The 20,600-nt window shown below is 49.5% G+C and overlaps 1 protein-coding gene across 1 annotated transcript in view; it reads right to left on the bottom strand.

The window, feature by feature from the left end:
* The window catches only part of LOC130018813 (vacuolar protein sorting-associated protein 33A-like), a gene marked incomplete at its 5' end in the record, with an annotated part of 80,042 nt that extends 61,046 nt beyond the window's left edge, over positions 1-18,996 (bottom strand). Inside the window, 5 exon segments of the mRNA XM_056109504.1 lie at positions 5,076-5,287; positions 8,168-8,342; positions 12,424-12,540; positions 17,542-17,728; positions 18,875-18,996. Of these exon segments, the coding sequence (XP_055965479.1) occupies positions 5,076-5,287; positions 8,168-8,342; positions 12,424-12,540; positions 17,542-17,728; positions 18,875-18,996 (813 nt within the window).
* Between the last annotated feature and the right edge of the window lie 1,604 nt (positions 18,997-20,600).

Genomic DNA, 20,600 nt, shown 5'->3' with positions numbered 1-20,600 from the left:
TGGAATAAACTGCAACTAAGATCAAGCAACCTGGCCATAAGATTTCCTTCCTTTTCTTGCCCATCTCCATCTACCTCCCTGGAGTGGGGGAAACTACCGAACGCGGGCGGTGGGAAAGATAGATTGTTGCCATCCTTTTTGTGCTCACACAGCAATTCAAATATTTTCTTATGCTGATATCAAAGTTTGGTAAAAAAAAAAAAAAAAAATCCAAAGGGCTTTTTCTGTGTCTGAAAGCATGTTTGTATTTTTGTGGAATTGTTAAAAGTGTCTGGTATAGAGAGCTCATGATTTTAAATAATTAAGGTACAAGAACTATTGAAATTAAGCCAAAGAAAGTTTTATCATGTTCTATAAAAATTGATTGTTTATAGGCCTTTTGCTGTTATGTTAATGCACATATTTGTATCTGGATTGGATTAGAATATTTGACATAGAAGGAGTTAAAATGACACATGAAAACAGGTTCAAAAAATAATGGTTTAGTTTAAACATGAGTTTCTAGAGTTATAAAATTGGTTGCAAAGTTTGTCCTACCAGTGCTCTATATGATCTCTGAGACTCTTGGTTAACTAAAATTTCTAGAACTACTAAGAGTTATAAAATGGGTTCACCTCAGATGTCAGCCTTCTGTAATAGTTTCTGAGAATGGAGAATTGCATGGAAAATGTGGGAAATTTTACTAACTATCAGCCTGTCTATTGCTTAAAAGTGCATGCTATTATTTTGATAATTTTATTTCATGCCAAGCTTTGTCTCCAGATATCAACCTAGTCCTGACCTGAGAACTTTGTACCTAAATGTAAAATGCTTTCTGTTTCATGATAATCTATGAGTGTTTTAATCTTTTTGTATTTGTGTTTTCCTGTAAATCAGAATTTTAAGATGTCTCCTGGTTAATTTCTAATGTAAAGTGATCTTTTGCCCAGTGAATATACCTTGTAAGAGCTTTAATTGTGAGCATTTTAAAGGCTTTTTGAATATCTATAGAACTGATCTAATGCTTCTGAAATAGCAATGCAGAGTACAGCTTTGTCATGTTAAGTGAGATGGTTGGTAACTTGTGTCTAAATTTGGGAGATCACATTGTACATTGTACTACTATAGATGTATGTCATAAATCAGAAAGATAATGGATGGAGATATCATCAGTGGAGAAAAAAGGAAAGGAATTCTGTTAAAGTGAAGTTGATTTTAAATGAATGAAAGTTACAGAATGTATGTAAAGGAATGTGTAGAAGGTTTGAGGTTGTTTTAAAGAAAAGGAACTGATCAAATTGTTTTGTTGTAAGAAACTCTTTAAATCACATGCAGAATTGTTCTAGTACCTTTTTGTAAGATCTACGGGAAAGACACTGGACGGATTATCTGGACTCCTGTTATAGTGCTCTTAAGATAATTGAATTTTTCAAAAGTTGCAGGACATCAAGGGTTTTTGACATGGGGTTAAATGAATTAGACATGTTAAACTGTACACTGGACTCCTGGTACAGTGCTCTTATTAATGGGAAGTTAAAGTTTTTCCATGTGGGATTGAAAAACATGTTAAACGGTATGCTTTATGTCTACAGATTTTAGCTTCTCTGACTAGGACCCACAGCAAATGGGTGTATTACATCTCTGTGAGTAAAGTGAAATGCTTGCTTTTCTCTTCTTTTGTACCTTCAGTATGTTTTTTGATGTTTCATGGCACTATGTTGGTTTGCATAAATCCAGATAAGTCTTTCCTCTCTGTAATAGGGTCTACCCCTCATGCAGACAGGAAAAACCAACTATGGGACCCCAAAGCCCTCTTTCAGGGAACAGTCAGGGGATCTGTCTAAATGACAGGAGCAGGGATTTAACGGGTACTGTTTCAAGTACCCTACAAACCTCAGGGCGACCCTACAGGCAGGCCAGCTCAAGGAAAGACCGGAAATCATCACTGCTATGGAGAATGAGGAATCCAGGACTCTGCAATGACTATCTCAGTCTGGGCCTACTCTCAGCGTCAAGGAAAAACCTGGAAATCAGGATTTCTCCCAGCCCTGAAGAAGGGATGGGATGGACTCCTTTCTGCCAGGACATCTCTGTGGAAAATGAGGCCCGAAGGCTCGAGGCCATCCAGTTCGTCGTGGGACATCTTCTGGCCAGGCCTGGGTAGCTCTGACGTGCCAAATCAGATTAATGCCACTATTGGTGTGTCTCCTGTCTTTAGCCGATCCCCAGGACTTCTCAGTAAATAATGGGGTATCCCAAATGGAGAGTTCTCTAATCTTACTGTGTTTATGCAAAAGAACAAGCTAGATTTGTTAAGCTATCTTGCAAAGTTTTAAAATGAAGGTGGAGAGAAATGAATGCTGTCACTAGTTCGATCAGAGCTTTACTAGGGTGAAGCTCATCCCAAAGTGCAGAATTGATTTCCCCCAGTCTGTGAATTGGCCAAAGTGTCAAGAAAGGGCATCTAAACTGGTTAAGTTAGAATGGATTAATAGCTCGTTCTAAAATACTGTGAATTTTCTTTCTATACTTTCTGTATTGCATCTCATTTTCTGTGAACAGTCATTTGAGAGAACAAGGATGTTAACAGCTCTTAATTTTTGTTGCATCATGGGATTAACACCAGAGAATGTTTCCTCTAAGCAAGAATGCTCTGCAGAAGAGGAACGACGGACATTGGAGGTTTCCAAAAGGAAGATGATGGATGATTTACCAACAAGGAAAGTTGCTAACTCCTGGACCAATGCAGTGGAATATTATTAAAGGGACTCAATAGCAAGTAAGGTAGAAGTAACTCAGAACTGTGCTTTCTGTGCCATTAATGAACCTAGTGGAAATCTTGATCCTTCTCTCCTAACACCTGTTCAGCATCAAGGAACTTAGAGGAGGATCGCAGCTTGGCTTTATGCAAATGATCAAATGCTCATATGTTCAAGGTATAAATATCTGTTGGTTCTTATTGATAGCTTCAGTGTATGGGCAGAAGCTTTTCCAATCTGCACTGAGAAAGCCAGAGAATGGCTTGGTGTTTCTGTGTCCAGTAGAAAAATCTGGACACAGGAAGTCATTTTTCTATCAGCCAAACCTGTGGGTAGAGAACTCTGTCCTTACTGGGTCAGAAAGGAACTTCTACTCCTCCAGGGTCTAACCCTTTCAAAGTGATATCCCTCAGTCTAATCGAACTGATCTTTTCTTTCAGATAACTTCAGGAACCCAACCAATTCATTGCTGAGGGCCACTAAAAAGCTGAGGTAGCATGAGATTTCACCCCTTGTGTAGGCAGGGCCAGCGCCCCATTGTCAGCATGAAGCAGCTCCAGAAGATGGACCTTCTGCCATTCTCCCTTAAAGATTCAAGGTGGTGGAATCTCTGGGGGGGTGGGCAATAGGATGTAGGCAGGTAGATAGGGAAGGCCCCCTCCCAAGGCAATGAAGAATGGGGATTTATGTGTGGTGTTGGGAGAAAAATGCTGCTACTCTATACTGATCACACAGGGATGGTCTGAGACTTCACGGCCAAGCTCGGGGAGGGCCTTGAACAACGTCGGAGAGAAAGGGAGGCCTGGGAGAATTGGTTTGAGTCTTGAAAATCCTCCTAATTCTGGGTAACAATACTGGACCCTGCCCACTGAGGAAATTACTCCTCTGTATGAAGAGCCCACTGAGGAAGATTCCTCAATATGAAGTAGAGAAAGGGAGGAATGTTAGGTCCCTAGGGACCCTGAGGGAGATTCCAGAGTTAAAACTCTATAAATTAGTAACTCTCCCTTTCCTGTCCTCCTTATCTGTTACCTCCCTTAAGAACTCTTCCCTTATCCACCTCCGGAATGCAGGGCTGAGAATCAGAGGAAGCAAGGTGATAACCAAATGTCCAAGTTACCTGATGCCCACTAGTCACAATGCCTATGTACGTAAATGCTGGTCTTTGAATCTATAGGCTAAGGAGTGATGTACTTCTACATGGATTGGTTAAGAAAGCATATGTTGTTACAAATCTATTGGCTATGAAATGCGCGGGCTTTGCTGTAACGGCCAGTGAAGGCCTATATAAGATCCCCTTTGAAGAAGTTCGGGGTCTTGCCTCACCTAACTGACCTGCGTGTCTGTGTAGGCGGCTTGACCCTGGCTAGCCAGTCTTACAATAAACCTTGCTTGCTGTTTGCAGTCTCTGGAGTTTCTTTGTCGTTAAAGGGAGATCACGATCCGTGCCCTAACACAAATCAAGTGTAAAACGTTTCCTGGGTCCAAGCTATACAGTGGGGGAGGCGCTTGCTCAGTGCCCGGCCTCCCCACAGAACCCCGAGGCCTGCCAGGAGCCAGCCCTGAGCACTGGCAGCGGGAAGGGAGGGAACTGGACACCACGGCGAGCTCGGAGCTGGCACAGTGAATGCCCGACACTTCTTATCCATATCTTTATAAGTCACGGTGAGGAAATAAAAAATTGAGGAACAAAACCCAAGTGAGACAAAAGCAACTTCAGAAATACAACAACAATGGGGTCAGAGTGACAGAACAGTGGCGAGGTGCTCGCCTTGCATGCGGCCAGCCTGGGTTCGATCCCCAGCATCCCATGGGGTTGCCTCAGCCCACCAGAAGTGATCCCTGAGCGCAGAGCCAGGATTTAGCCCTGAGCACCTCTGGGTGTGCCTCCCCTCAAAAAAAAAAAAACAACAACAAAAACCCCAAAGAAATACAAATACTGATACAGTAGAGATAACTCCTAAAAAAGATGAAATCAGGAAGTCCATCCTTCAAGGGAAAAAGTGATTTTTAAAAACTTCCCCAGAGTTAAAAAATTCAGCTTCTATCATTTTACTGATTCAGGTTTCAAAAGTGAGCTGAACCCAGAATAAAGAGCAGCAGGAGGGCGCGAGGTGCTAAGGAAGCTGGGGGCCGGGGACTGTGCTCTCAGTATCACCCGCCGTCCCAGCCTGCTCGGGCTGATCCCGGATTCCCTAGATGCAGGAGCTAGCGGAGATGCCGCCACCACCAGCGGCTGGGAGGAAGGAGAGAGGGACAGGGAGTGCGGACGGTGACTGGCAAAGGACCGGACACCTGGCACCACCTTTCCCCAGGCGCCCGCAGCCCGCCTGCCACCTGGCCCCAGGCCCCAGTCATCTCAAAGGCAGCCGAGATGACCTTGGCCTTCTTGCTGAGCACGGCGCCCACGGCGTTGAAGTTGCAGTCTCGGATCTCGGCGTGGAGCTCCTCGGCTGAGTTCAGAGGCAGCTTCTTGGCCTCTGTGGGCAGGTCCTGCCCGTCACCCTGCCTCTTCGGGGCGAATTTCTCGGGTGGCAGCTTTACATGACCTGCACGGGAGGGGACACCCCAAGTGAGACTCCAGAGACTTCCTTTCAGGGGAGAGCACTGGGCTTTGAGTCACTAGCTGTGCACGAGCGCAGGACGTTCACGCTTTTCACGCACGGGTTCCCTGGCCTGGCCCATGGGCCGCCTTCTGCCACTGCCAGCCCGAACCGAACTCAGGATGGGGCCACCCGAGGAAACATGCCCCAGGGCGGCTCAATGTCTGTCCTGCTGGCCTGTGCAAGTGCATGCAGTCTACACCGACATCTCAACAAGCCAAGAGGAGCCCAGGATGGGGCTGGAGTGATAGCACAGCAGGGAGGGTGTTTGCCTTGCACTGGGAAGACCCTGGTTCGAGTCCCAGCATCCCATATGGCCCCCTGAGCACCGCCAGGAGTACCTCCTGAGTGCAGCGCCAGGAGTAACCCCTGTGCATTGCCAAGTGTGACCCCTGTCACTGTCCTCCCATTGTTCATCGATTTTGCTCAAGAGGGCTCAGTAACGTCTCCATTTTGAGACTTGTTACTGTGTTTGGCATATCGAACACGTCACGGGTAGCTTGCCAGGCTTTGCCGTGCGGGCAAAATACTCTCCGAAAAAGAAAAAGAAAAATAAGATCCCAGGAATCACCTCAGCATGGAAGTGTGCATGAGGGCGGGAGACAGCTCCGAAGGCTTCTTTCCTTTCTTTTTCCTTTCTCTGATATTTGGGCCACACCTGTCAGTACTCAAGGCTTATTCCTGGCTCTGTGCTCTGGGCTTATTCTTGGCAGTGAGTGGGGGAACCATATGCGGTCCTGGGGACCAAACTCACCCTAATTGCTGCACTGCCTCTACCTCCAAGTTGGTTCCTTTTAAAAAAACATCTCCTCCAGTTTCAACACAAATCCCGACGTGTCTACACACCATCAGCTCCCCTGCTGTGGGTCCAGAGAGACGGGTCATCAGGGGCAGCTCACGCTCAAGTCCAGCTGTCTTCCTCTGAGCACTGCCCTGTGTGGGCCCTGAGCACTGTGGGGTGGGTGCTGAGAATCATAAAGCAACAACAAGAACTCCTGCACCGGAAAATGTGGGGAGAGAAAGGGACCGACGGAATAAAAACACTTCTCGGATGCTTTCCAAATCCTAAGCCGCTCCGAACAGCCCGGGCGCCAGTGTCTGGAGACAGCACGCCACGGTGGCCGTGGGACCCGGGGCCTGAGCACATGCTGAGATACACGAGGTCGGCAAGACCTCGCATTCCAGCTCAAAGCTGAGGGGCAGCCGCTGGCCCAGGCAGCCTGCACGCAGCTCCTGCACAGGCCTGCCATCGCCCTCGGTCCAGCCACGGGCACAGAGCTGGGGGGTTATGGGGAAGCCCAATTTCCCCTTGTTTTTCAGATTTCTCTTAACGGTTTCTTTTGGTGGGGGGGGGGGGTTACACCCAGCGATGCACAGGAATTACTCCTGGATCTGCACTCAGGAATTACTCCTGGCGTTGCTCAGGGGGCCATATGGGATGCTGGGAATCGAAGCCGGGCTGAGCCGTGTGCAAGGCAAACGCCCTACCCACTGTGCTATCACTCCAGCCCTCTCCCTTAATTAAATGTTTGATCAACAGGAAGTGTGTGATGTGAAGAGACTGTGAGTTCCCGAAACTCCTTCCTCCCGGAGGCACCCCTCGAGCCCCATCTCTCACACCTCCGCACCCCCAACCCCAGCACCTCTGCCAGATCCCCCGAGAGACTTGCAGAAGCACCGGGAGGTGGGGACCCCTCGCCGGGGTGCTCCTGTGCCAGTGACAGCTCGGAGCAGGAATCTGGGGAGGGGCTGTGTGTGTGGCATCACCCCACAGCTGCTGCCAGGCACAGCCCCGGTGGCCCCAGGGCCATGGACTGGCCCCACAGAGCAGAAAATCACCGAGATCAGCCCCACAGTCCCTTGGGCACTGCTTACGAGTGTCCCCACAAAAGGAAACAACTTAAGAAGTTATCCTTCGGAACAACTGGTAAAAAACAAAACGGAAACACCTCCATAATTATTAAAGAGCAGGGAAACACTCTGTTGTGTGGAAATGCCTCCATGTGTGGTCCTGTTCTGCTTCCGTGGCCGCTGTCACTGAGCCATGCATTCACCACTGCAGTAACATACACACTAACACACATGAACACACACATACACACACGCCATCGCAATCCACTCTGCGATAACCAGCTTGGCACACTGGACAGACAGCACTGTCCGGACTCGGCCAGCACTCAGCAGCTGCAGGGCTCTGTGTCCCCAGAGAGACCCCATGCAGTTAGCTGCATCCCCGTCCTTTCAGACCGGGGCTCTATCCCCAGGGCTGTTCCCGGCCAGGGCCACTCCTAAAGGCGCTGGAGTTACCCCTCTTGCGGCCTGGGGCTCCCTGTTCTGAAGAAAAGACATGAATCAGACTGTGGGAAACTTCTCAGACTATATCCCAGCAGGAGCTACTCCTGGCTCAGTGCTCACCGGACAAGGCAGGAGCGCAGATGGAACTGAGCTCTGGCTGTGCACCTGGCACTAGCTCCGTGCGCTTTCCTGGCCCCCACTCAGATCTGAAGTGCTACAGAATCTAACATCCGGGGCCAAACCCCCCTGACCTCGGACCCAGGCAACCCTCAGAAACACTCTATTCCTCACGCCTCCCTGGACGGCCTGAGCAGCGGGGCTGCACACCGCATGGACCTCTGCACAAGGCCTTCGCCTCGGTTTCCCCGATAGTGTCCTGGCTCGAGCTCACTTTAACCTTGGGCTGAAAGTCAGTGCCTGACATTTTCAAGTTTTCTGACTTACACACAAAGGCCGCACCTTCGAAAACAGACACTTTTGAGATTGATTTTACTCAGCTAACCTATTAGTAACTGATGTCACTTCACTTACTGTTCTGGATGCCATAAATTTCATCGATGAGTCCCTCGTATGTCAGCTGAGTCGCAAGGGGCGTTAATAAATCCACATTTCGATCAAGCAACAAGAGGTTATCAAAAACAGGAAATATGGAATTCTGGCTTCCTGTAAACTCTCTCTTCATCCTGATCATCATATTGGCCACTTGCTGGAAACAAAGTACAGGAGCCTTTTTAGCAATGGGCGGATTTTAAAATGAAGCTAAAAAAGAGTCCAGCAATCCAAAATTTAAAAATAAGACGGAAAAAAATCGAACAATAAAATAAAACAAGACAGGCCTGAGACAGTATGGTGGGTAGGATGCTTGCCTTGCAGGTGGCTGACCCAGGTTCAATTCCTGGCACCACATCACTTAATCACTTAATCACTTAACTTCCCGTTAGTCGTCGATTTGCTCGAGCGGGCGCCAGTAACGTCTCCATTTGTCCCTGTCGCGTGCTAGTGTAGCCCAATGGCATCTCTTCGCTCCGGGAACATGGAGGGCCTCAAACCGATCGTTCATGACCTTGACAAAGAAGTCTGACCATCTGGTAGGTGGGCGGCCACGTGGTCTCTTGACATCCCGTGGAATCCAATCAGTAACAGCTCTAGTCCAACGGTCGTCTTTAAATCTCATTACGTGACCAGCCCATCTGATTTTCGACAACTTGGCAAATGAGACAGCGTCCCTGATCCTTGATCGTCGACGGATGTCAGAACACCGGATTCGTTCTCTCATTTAAGTGAAACGTGATATTCCAAGCATAGCTCTTTCTATTCTTCTTTGGGAGACCTGAATGGCGTTCTCATCTTGTTTGCGTAGGGCCCAGGTCTCTGAGGCATATGTTAATGCAGGAAGAACAGTGGAATCAAAGAGATGTGCCCGGAGCCGGAGGTTCTTCGTCCTCTTAGCTATTTCTTCGACGTTCTTGAAGGCGTTCCAAGCCGCTCTCTTCCTCCTGCACAGCTCGGGTGCCAGGTCATTTGTCATGTTGACCTCTCGACCTAGGTACACATAGCTGTTGCATTCAGAGATGGTCGTTCCATTGAGAGAGAATGGGGCGTCAGGAACAAGGCTGTTTCTCATAAACATTGTCTTCGTAAGATTCAGCTGTAGTCCTACCTTTCCACACTCACGGTCAAAGTCGGCCAGCATTTGTGCCGCGTGGCTGATGTTTGGTGTTATTAAAACAATGTCATCAGCAAAGCGGAGGTGGTGTAGTTGCCGACCATCTATCTTCACTCCCATTCCTTCCCATTCCAGTCGTCGCATGATGTTCTCGACACTACTTCCACTACCCAGCCGTCGCCACACTCCAGGACGCTTTCCGGACCCGCGCGGCAGCTCCGGCCGAGACCCACGCACAACTGAAGACCCACAGAACAAGGTAAGCGGAACTCTCTGAGACCTTGGACTCCAGGCTCGGCGGACCCAGGGACAGAGCTTCTCGGCTTGCTCCCACCACCACAGGTGACAAAGGGATTCTAATCAGGAGCCCCACCCTACCCTGCCCTGTCTGCTTCCATCAACCACCCAGGGATCGAATTGTGCACAGGAGACCCACCCTACCCAGATAAATACCCCACTGGCAGACTTCCACTCTCGACACTACTTCCACTACCCAGCCGTCGCCACACTCCAGGACGCTTTCCGGACCCGCGCGGCCGCAAGCGACACATCATAAGACACTAAATACCCGTCCTCTGGAATTGTCGTACCATATTTGATAGGGTTCAAATATGGTAACACCTACAAGGGTGATTAGAGGTCACCCCAAAAGCCTCTATACCTCTCGGAAAGACTGGCAAGCTACCCAGAGTATTCCGCCCGCACGGAAGAGCCTGGCAAGCTATCCGCTGTGTATTCGATATGCCAAAACCAGTAACTACAACTGGTCTCATTCACCTGACCCTGAAGGCTTCACCGACATGGCAGCACTGAGAAGGATGAGAAAGGAGAGGCCGACAAAATCTCAAGGCCGACCTAGGCTGCCACAACGAAGGAAGACAAAAATGATCGTCTGTACTTTCAATGCACGTACGCTAGCATCAGATGCATCCATCGAGGACCTGATGGTACAAGCGCGAATGATCAAGTACGACATCATTGGTCTGACCGAGACAAGAAGACACGAATCTCACCATGCTGTTTTCGACACTGGAGAAGAATTGTTCCTAGGAACATGCGATAAAAGAGGTGTTGGAGGCGTCGGTGTCCTTGTCAACACAAACTTGGCCAAGAGCATTGATTCATTCGAATGCCTAACAACCCGAATCGGACGTTTACATTTGAATAGATGTGGCTCACTGCCTGCAGTTTCTATCTTCGTTGTCTACGCACCAACATCTCATTATGATGAAAGAGAAATCGAGAAGTTCTACATGGAGCTAGAGAAGTTCTATAAAGAAGACCACACCTTCTACAAGATCATTGTGGGTGATTTTAATGCCAAGATAGGACCGAGAAGATCAGCTGAAGAACTTCACATCGGAACCCATGGCCTAGAATGGAACGAACAGGGTGAGAGACTGTCTGAGTTCATCATGTCGACCAAGACCATTCATGGTAACTCACAGTTCCAGAAGGCAGAATCTAAACGATGGACATGGGAGTCTCCCGGTGGACGATACCACAACGAAATAGACCACATCATATTCAATCGACGGTTTTGCCTGACTGATGTCGCTGTTGTCCCAAAATTTCGAACGGGATCAGACCACCGTCTCCTTCGTGCAAAATTCTACTTCACAGAGCGGGGAGAAAGGGCTGCAAAGTTCAAAAAGAGAACTCCCAGAACGACCACCAACTGGGAACTCTTCGGTACTATTGCGGCAACATGGGAAGATGCCATTGTTGACAACATTGACGAGGAATACGATCGACTGGTTCAGCACCTCCATGAATGTGCGAGGAACGCCAAGAGAGAGATAGCCACAAAAAGTCGCCTATCTTCGAAAACTCCTGAGCTAATTCGCCAGCGAGGTTTGGCGCATGCCTCAGGCAACCGCAAGCTAACGTCCGAGCTTGCAAAGCAGTGCAGAGATGCGATCAAGGAAGACCTCAAAGAGAGAAGAGCAGAAGTACTGGTAGATGCGGCAGAAGCCGGGAAAAGTATTCGTAAGGCCCGCCTGTCCTTCGCCAACTATAAGACCAAGATGACTGCCCTCCGACGTCCTGATGGATCCATCACATCCTCCAGAACGGCAATGGAGAAGATTATCCATGACTTCTACTCAAATCTCTTCGATAGCCATGTCCACTTGCCGACATACCAAATTCCACAGGATGGGTATGTCGTTCCCAACGTTCTCCCTTCCGAAATCCGACACGCCATTTCGTCAGTAAAGAAGCAAACAGCACCCGGCCCAGACAAGGTCAGACCTGAACACCTGAGGAACCTGCCGTCAGTACTCATCAATACACTGGCTCGGCTCTTCACTCGCTACCTGTCTGAATGCAAGGTTCCATCTCAATGGAAAACCAGCAGGACCGTACTACTGTTCAAGAAGGGAGACATCCATGACATTGGCAACTATCGCCCGATCTGCCTATTGTCTGTCATCTACAAGTTGTTCACTCGAGTCATCCTGAATAGGATTGGCAGAACACTAGATGAAGGACAACCATGTGAGCAAGCAGGGTTCCGCAAAGGATTCAGCACCATCGACCATATCCACACGATAACCAAACTCATTGAGGTTTCTCGGGAGTTCAAGATGCCGCTCTGCTTAACGTTCATTGATTTAAAGAAGGCCTTTGATTCTGTTGAGACGGAAGCGGTCATTGAAGCCCTAGCCAATCAGGGCATTCAAGCCCAATACATCAGGATCCTCCATGAGCTGTATTGCGGATTCACTACCAGGATCTCACCATTCTACAAAGAAGTGATCGTTGATGTCAAGAGAGGGGTGCGGCAGGGTGATACCATTTCACCAAAACTCTTCAGTGCCTGGCACCACATACGATCCCTCAAACCCTGCCAGGAGTGAGCCCCAAGCACTGCTGGGTATGGAGAGGGTGGGAGGAGGGAGAGTGCGAGAGAGGGAGGGAGAGTAGGGATGGAAAAGAAAAGATAAAGAACAGAAAAGAGAAAAGGAAAGAGGGCTGGGAGACAGCAGAGGGGCCAGGGGTCACGCCTTGCACGCAGACAGCCTCAGTTTGGTGGCCCGAGCACAGAGCCAAGAGCACTGCGAGGTGGAGCCCCAATCCCCACCCGCAGGAGAGAGGCCCCCTCCCCGCCCTGGCTCACCCTGGCGCACTCGCCCTTGCCGAAGATCTGGGGGATGGTCCCGTACAGGGCCTGCAGCGTCATCAGGCCCTTGGCCGCGTGGTACAGGCTCGTCTGGTCGCTGTCCAGGTAGCACTCCTGTGGGAGAGGGCCGGGCGCGTGGGCACAGGCTCTGCGAGTCAGCACCGAGGCCCCAAGGCAGCGCCTGTACTGGGGGCCAGCATCGCTGGGCAGGCGAGGAAAGGCTGGCCTCTGCATGCCCGCGTGACCACACAGCAGAACACGCTGGGCTTGCAGAAGGGCAGGCAGCCTCTCCCACATACAGCAGCAAGTGTCACAGGGGACAGGAGCAGGGCAGCCACGGTCTCGGAGAAGGGCCACAAGGTCCATTTAACACACAGACAAAAAGAAACATCTTTGGCCCAGAAAGAGGGAAGAGCACGCACGCGCCCCCAGCCGGGCGGTTCAGCAGGTCTGACAGAGCACACACAGTCCCCAGCGGGGCCTCAAGATCACTCCTGCGCCTCAATCCCTTCATCCAGCAAGTGCAGAGAGCAGAGGAGGGAAACCACGCAACGCACTTCACCTGCACTCCACCTGATGGGACGGCACTGCTAGTGCCCATCGCAGGACTCTCTTTATTTTTTTCTTTTTGGGTCACACCTGGCAATGCACAGGGGTTACTCCTGGCTCATGCACTCAGGGACTACTCCTAGTGGTGCTCGGGGGACCATATGGGATGCTGGAAATCGAACCCGGGTCGGTCGCATGCAAGGCAAACGCCCTACCCGCTGTGCTCTTGCTCCAGCCCCTCATCGTGGAATCTTTGACCCTGACTAAAGCAGCGGCCTACGGGAGTGCACCCCAAAGGCGTGAGGACTAGGGGTGCAGAGTGGGGGCGGGGTGCAGAGGGAGACTTCCCAGATAGCCTGGCCCAGAGTGAGCACAGTATCCCCAAAGGTCCCATAGGATGTCTCTGCCAAGTCTGGGGTGCAGCCTCACACTTCAGTCCAGAACACCCTGGTTGGGATGTCCAAAGAGTCCTCAGAAAAGGACCAGAAACTCTGCATTGGAGCAGAGCAGAGAGGAAGATGCAGGGGAAGGGAAGCATTAGGGGGCCTCTTTCGAACTGCTCAGGGGCCCAGGAGACTGTTCAGAGTGGGAACTGTGTCTGCCTGCGGACAGCTAAGCCGGCCCCTGCCTGGCCCTGCCCAGCCCCGAGCACAAAAACAAAACATTCATTTTAAAAAATAGTTTATTACTACAGAGACACCTCAAACAACTCCCACCTGGCGAGGCTCAGGGGATACCCCTGGCTCTGCACTCAGGAATTATTCTGGTGGTGCTTCAGGAACCATATGGGTTGCCAGGAATTGAACCTGGGTCAGCTGCGTGCAAGGCAAATGCCCTCCCAATGCATATTGCTCCAGCCCTTGTAATTCCTCTTTAAAAGCCCCTAGGGCCATATCTGGTGGTGTGTGGGTCCCTCCTGTCCTGAACCCGGGGCTCCCCAGGTGATGCTGGGGCTCTAGCCCTCTAAGCTATATCCCCACCACCCATAATTCCGTATTAAAAAAATTTTTTTTGAAGTTAACCACAGGAGCCAATGGCACAGCGGGTAGGGCGTTTGCCTTGCACATGGCCTACCCGGGTTAGATTCCTCCGTCCTTCTCGGAAAGCCCGGCAAGCTACCTAGAGTATCCTGCCCGCACGGCAGAGCCTGGTAAGCTCCCTGTGGCATATTCGATGTGCCAAAAACAGTAACAACAAGTCTCAGAATAGAGACGTTACTGGTGCCCGTTCCAGCAAATCGATGAACAATGGGAGGACAGTGCTACAGTGCTAACAACAGAGGCCAGAGCGATAGTGACCAATGCCAGGCTACTAGAGTGCCAGGAGTACCCTCTGAGCATCGCCAGATGTGTCACTCACACACACCCACACCCACACACACACACGTTAACAACACATGTCTACCCTGCATGCTCTGCTCTGCTGTAACTGGGAGTGGGGTGAACCTTTGCATTATCAGCCGAGTTCTACTCTTCTCAGTGGATTTCACAGGGCCGTTCAGCCCCCAGGGCCATTTGTGAGGGTTCAGCGCTAAACCCACTGATACTACATACACACATTTTTACTCAGTCCCGCCTCTATGAGTGGCGCCGGGAACATTGGGGCTGGGCACGTTTTCAGGCTGACTTCCTGGCTTAGCACTGGGGGTCACACCAGGCGAGGCTTGGAGAACCATATGGGGTCCCGGGAACGAACCCGGGTCAGCCGGGGCAAGGCAAGTGCCCTACCCACCTTACTATCTCTCTGGCCCTGGTACGCTGTTTTTAGAGGACATTATCAAGCTGATGTGTTTCCCCCTTGCATCTTCCCCTTCATTCCGGTACTTTTTTTCCCTTTCCCTCCCTTTCTCGCTGAGGCTGAGGGTCGCACACTCTAGGTGCTGGTTACCCACTTGGGGGGGGGTCTCACTCGGCCTGCCAGAACTCCAACCATGCCCAATTTTCCCTATTTACAGTGAATAATATGTCATAGGAAAAACATCTGGTTGAATGTGTAAACACACAAAAAATAAAAGGGCCGGCGGTCTATCTCTCCCACAGCCCATGTTCGGTGGTCTCAGGCCGTTTCCCCACTCCGGGGAGGTGGATGGCATTGGTCAGGCGAAGGAAGGAAATGGGGACCAGGCTGGTTGGTCTTAGCAGCAGTTTATTACAGGGAAGAGATATATGTCATGGAGGCCCCAGGATCTCTCAAGCATGTGCTCCTTTGTTCTCTCAGCTTAGGTCCTCAGCCCCATCTTCCCAGGTTCTCTGATGCACATGTCCCCCCAGAGAGCCCTTAAATCTCCCTTACATAGATCACAGTACCTCTAAAGGGCGCAATATAGTGATGTCATCAAAAGGAGTTACAGAAAGAACATTGAGGCAGCAAACCATACATTGTTTCTTTACATCCACATTGTTTCAGGAATCCTGGCCTCACCTTTTACAAGCTACAACAAAGCACTTGGATTAGCAAAACAAAGACCAGTCCCTAGAGCTTGGAATCTACATCAGCCTGCCTGGAGCCAGGCATCTACATCCCAAAGATCAGGCCTGGCTTAGCACCTGGGATCTGCATACCTAAGGCCAGCTAGGTTCCTGTGAGATAAGGGAAACTGCCTCAATATACTGAAATCATTTACTGAAGGCTGTTTGAAGGGGAGAAAGTTCAGTCTAATCCAAACTAGTCAGGACACACAGGAAAACTGCTTCTAGGACCTATTTCTCCTCTCCTTGTCCAACCAACATATAAGCATACATAATATTAATCATTTTGTATGGACACAGTAAGAAATACTTTGAGCTTATAGAATTGCTCTCCTAGGGCCATCTCGATCTCAGACTGCAGTGCTCAGGCCAGATATCTTTCCTATTCCTAGCAGCAGGGTCCTAGTCTCGTCGTTACTTTTGGATCATGACAGCATTTGCCTATGATCAAACTCTTAACTTATAGTTAAGAACCGTGGCACCTTGGCCTGGCCCATCGCGATGCCAGGGTAGCACATAACTTACTGGCTTGCCCTGGTACCATCCAGTCCCTCCTCGGGACCCTGCCCTTGGGGTACTAGGAAGTGAGGGCAACTGAGGCTTAAGTTGGGAAAGCAGATGCCCGGGAGCGAATAATATCCAAAGCCAATTAAATTCTAAGTTATAAAGCATAATATGAATTAATTGTCTTCCTGTATCTATACAAAAGGACACTGCATTAAAGTAAACTGCTCAAAAGACATAAGGAGAGGAGAAAGGCAATATTAACTTACAGTACAGCTTCAGTGTCTAAGAAGGATGAGACCTTACAAATTGGTTGGGGAAGAGAGCATAGAAGTGGTTACGGACAAAGTAATGGGAGAGACTCGGGAGCACTGTGATGGGTGCAACCTGATAAACCTAAGCTCCGTGTACTCCAACAGTTGAAAACTCACATAAATCAATGCTTTTGGGTCTACAGATTCTCTTAAGGGACTAAGCATGGAGAAATCTCACCCCACAAAAGAAAGAGCCAGAGTTCTGGCCCAGGCGCCCCTAAGAGCCAAGCTGACACTTTTAAAGAGAATTTTTTCAGAAGTGCTCCCTGTCATAAAGATAGTACACAAAACATATAAAATCATATTTGCAAACAAAAAATCCACTTTTCAGAAAAAGACAACATTTAAAAAAGAAAAACTCTGGGGGGCCAGATAGGTAGTTCAGTGCAAAGGTGCTTCCCTGGCATCAAAGAGTCAAATATGGACCCCTGAGGACACCCAAGAGTAATCCCTGAGCATCACCAGGTGAGGCCCCAAGCAAAAACCAAAGCAAAGCAAACAAATAAATATGTGCTGAAAATAACCAGTAGGAAACAGGCTGGGACGGGCGTGTGGGAGAAACAGAATTTCCCGCACACCCTGCACCCAGCCCTGAGGTCGCACTGCAGAATCTCAAGAGTTTGAATGAAAAATGTAGGCAATTGTATTTCTAGAAAATGAAAATGTAAGATAAGAGACTTCAGGTCTTGCCAAGACTCAATCAAGGAGAAAGGCGGGTCATGGAAACAAAATCCCTCACAAATGGCTAACTGGAAAAACGCAGTGACAGACTTGACTATTTCTGGCTGGAGCGGCCCTGCCTTCCACTCTCGAAGCTTCCTCCACAGGCAGTCAAGTCAGGGTGGGACCGGCACCAGGACAAACATCGACCAGCAGCAGAGAAACACCAGAAATAAACACATTTAAGGGCAATTGATTTTTGAGAATTCAGTAAGGGCATTAACAATTTTAAGCGAATTCGTTGAAACAGGAGGGTCTCCATAAGCAAGAGGAGCAGCGGCCCGAGAGACAGCACAGGGGAAGGCGCTGGTCTTGCACGCAGCCAACCTGGGTTCTGTCCCTGGCACCACATATGTTCCCCGAGCATGGGCAGGAGTGATCCTTGAGCACAGAACCAGGAGTAAACCTTGAGCACTGCTGGGTGTGGCCCAACTCCCGTCTCTCCCCAAAAAGGAAGAAACTGGAGGCTTCCAGGAATCACTGAAATGCCAGTGTCAGTGTCACCATCACAAACGAGGCAGAAACGAGCGTCAAGTTCAAAGGGCAAACACTGAACTTACTCGGAAGGCACCCTCCGACTCCATGGAGAGAAGGTCCCCGTCGAAGGGAATGAGGTCCAGGCTGTACTCCTCCCTGTGGATGAAGGAGCCCAGAACGCCCCGGTCCTTCAGCCGCTGCTCACACAGCAGGCGACACCGAGGCACAAACAAGATGTGAAAATCTCTTGTGGGGCCACATCTGTCTTCACTGCAAGAGAAGGACCGTGCGTTAGCCCGAGGCCCCGAGGCGAGGACTGCTCCCCAGGGCCCCACATGTGCCTGACACACAGTGGGCCCTAAAGAGACGCTTATGAGCTAACCCCCACCACTGACTCGGCCCAAGATTCTAGTTTTCTTGCTCTCTTGATTTTGATGCTTTTTCTGGAAACCGCTGACCTGTGCTCTGCCATGGGGCAGTGTTACTTTCTCTTGGGCCATTGGTGGGACATGAAAACTCTCAGGGTTGGGGCTGGAGCAACAGCACAGCGGGTAGGGCGTTTGCCTTGCATGCGGCCGACCCGGGTTGGATTCCTAGGTCCCAGCATCCCATATGGTCCCTTGAGCACCACCGGGGGTAATTCCTGAGTACAGACCCAGGAGTAACCCCTGTGCATTTCCACGTGTCACCCAAAAAGAGGGAAAAAAAAACCTCTCAGGGTTATAGCAACGGACATCTGTTTCTTGCAGAAAAAAAATGTTTCTATTTAATCAAGCGATGTCTCTAGGAAAATAAAAGGTTGCTCCACACCATGCCCGATTTTGCTCAAATACCCCATATGCTTTTAAGTCCTTAGGGGCCACGTCGATCAAACGTAATGCAGACTGGGCTGGTGCACTTCCTCCATAGATGCTGCAACATTAAATTTTAATCAGCTTCTTCTGACTTTGCTTATGAAGTTTGAGCATATGGTATTCAGTACTTGAAAAAGAACCATTAGCTGTTTTTCTTTTTATAAAGAAATTTGGGTCCTTCTACTGAGACAGGCCGGAGCTTTCTACTGTCCTGAGACAGGGGGGTTATGTGGTTTGCCCTGACTCCCCAAGCCCCAATACACAAAGTTTCCCATTCTCTATTTATAGTTTTTGGACCACCCCGGCAGGTGCTCAGGGATAACTCCTGGCTATGCACTCAGAAGTCACTCCCGGGAGACTTGGGGACCGCACTGGGTTCCGAGGATCTATCCTTGGCTGACTGCAGAGTTTCCTGCTCCTGACCCCCCATTCTCCTCCGACACACTCTCACATCTGTCCAAAGATCCACTTCCCAAAGCGCTGGCAAGCAAAGGTGTCCTGATGAGCACTCAAACCACTAGAGGAATGATTCTGTATGGACCCAGCATCAGCTCTGAGATACCTAAGCACATTTTCAGCCATTATATCCATCAGTTCTAGCCAGGGTCTGACGAAAAAATTGATATTCTTGACATCGGCTGCTGGCAAGAGGCTTCCTTTGAGTGTGAACATTTTCTCCACCTCATGTTCCTAGGAAAGCACACATACAAATGGTGAACAGAACCCCTAAAACTTACCAGCCGACCCAAACTTGGGCATCACTGCAGGCAGCCAACCTGGGTTGGATTGCTGGCCTCCCACACCGTCCCCAAACACCACCAAGAGTCAATCGTGAGTGCAGAGCCAGGGGTAAGCCTGAGCACTGCCAGGGGTGGCCCAAACAAAACAGACCAACAACAAAAACTCAGGTGTTGTAACACTCCCACTCCAAAGCACAGTATACTTCAGTGTTGAGTCGGAGAGTGCAGGGGTTAAGGAACATGCCTGACACATGACTGCCAACTTCGCCCCCTGGCACCACAAGGCAGGAATCTTGACTTTCCTACGGCATGTGTTTGAGGGCTGGGCTGGGGTCTACACTTCACAGACAGGAGAGCTGGGTTGGTCCCCAGCACTGCATGGTCTCTGGAGGCGGGAATAACTGCAGAGCACTGCGTCCCCAAAGCAAAGCAAAACAAACTTATTTGGTAACTGATCCCACCATAAGATTATTTTAAGAGTTCCTTGCTCTAAATCTAACACACACTTAGAAAATCTGATTTTGAATGTTTATTCAAAGTGAAGGGGTTTAAGGAAGATGAGCAGATTCTAATTTTTGGGGGGTGGGGTTATACCGGGAGATCTCAGGGGTTCCTCCTGGTTCTGCACTCAGGAATTACTCCTGGCAGTGCTCAGGGGGACCATATGTGATGCCGAGGATCGAACCCAAGTTGCCCGTGTGCAAGGCAACTGCTCTCCACACTGGAATGTCGCTCCAGTCCCAGATCCCCATTCTTTGGTCAGGACTATCCAACTTGCCTGAGCCATGAGCTCTGAGGCAGGAGGAGAGGGCAGCTCCTTGGCGTGTTCCTGACACAAGCCTGGAACATTGCACAATCCCCCGGCAGGCTGTCCATGACAGGGCATGTGTGGCGACCCCTACATGGACATGGCCAAACACACCCCGGCAGCTGCTCCTGCTGACGAGTCCTCACGGCTAATTCCCTTGGTCTCCTCTCAGCTCTCACTTCTACCGTGCAAGCCACAAGTGGCTAGAGAACATCGGGCCTCTTTACCGATGCCCGGGTCACAAATACATGGGCCCCTTTAAAGCCACACGCTTTAGAGTTGGTGTCCTGAGCAAAAGCAGAGGGAGGAGAGCTGGAAGGGAGGTCTCCGGGGCCAGAAACCTTTCCCAAGGGATCACACTATCCAGATTCTTTCCTTACGACTTACATAATATCCAGATTCTTTCCTTACGACTTACATAAGAAATAAATCAGTCATGATGCAAACACCTTAAAGTGTTACTGGGCAACCTTTAAAAATGCAAATGACAAGAACCAAATATTAGAAATAGGAAGAGAAACGCAAATACAGCCAGGAGAACTAAATTGGCATTGAAGTTCTTGGCTGTGGCTTGATCTTAAAGGGTGCGTGCTTGTGTGTGTGTGTGTGAATGTGTGTTGTGTGTGTTGTCCAGAGTATTTTGCAAAACAAATGCAAGACACAGAGGGACGAAGGCAGCCAAAAATTATATATACAACGACTTGGTTTACTAAAATATATATATGAAATTTATTTATTAT

Source organism: Sorex fumeus, unplaced genomic scaffold, assembly GCF_029834395.1.
Source record: "Sorex fumeus unplaced genomic scaffold, SorFum_2.1 ptg000273l, whole genome shotgun sequence".
NCBI lineage: Eukaryota > Metazoa > Chordata > Mammalia > Eulipotyphla > Soricidae > Sorex > Sorex fumeus.
Note: the sequence above shows the minus strand (reverse complement) of the source record. Positions and strands in the feature narration are given on the sequence as shown.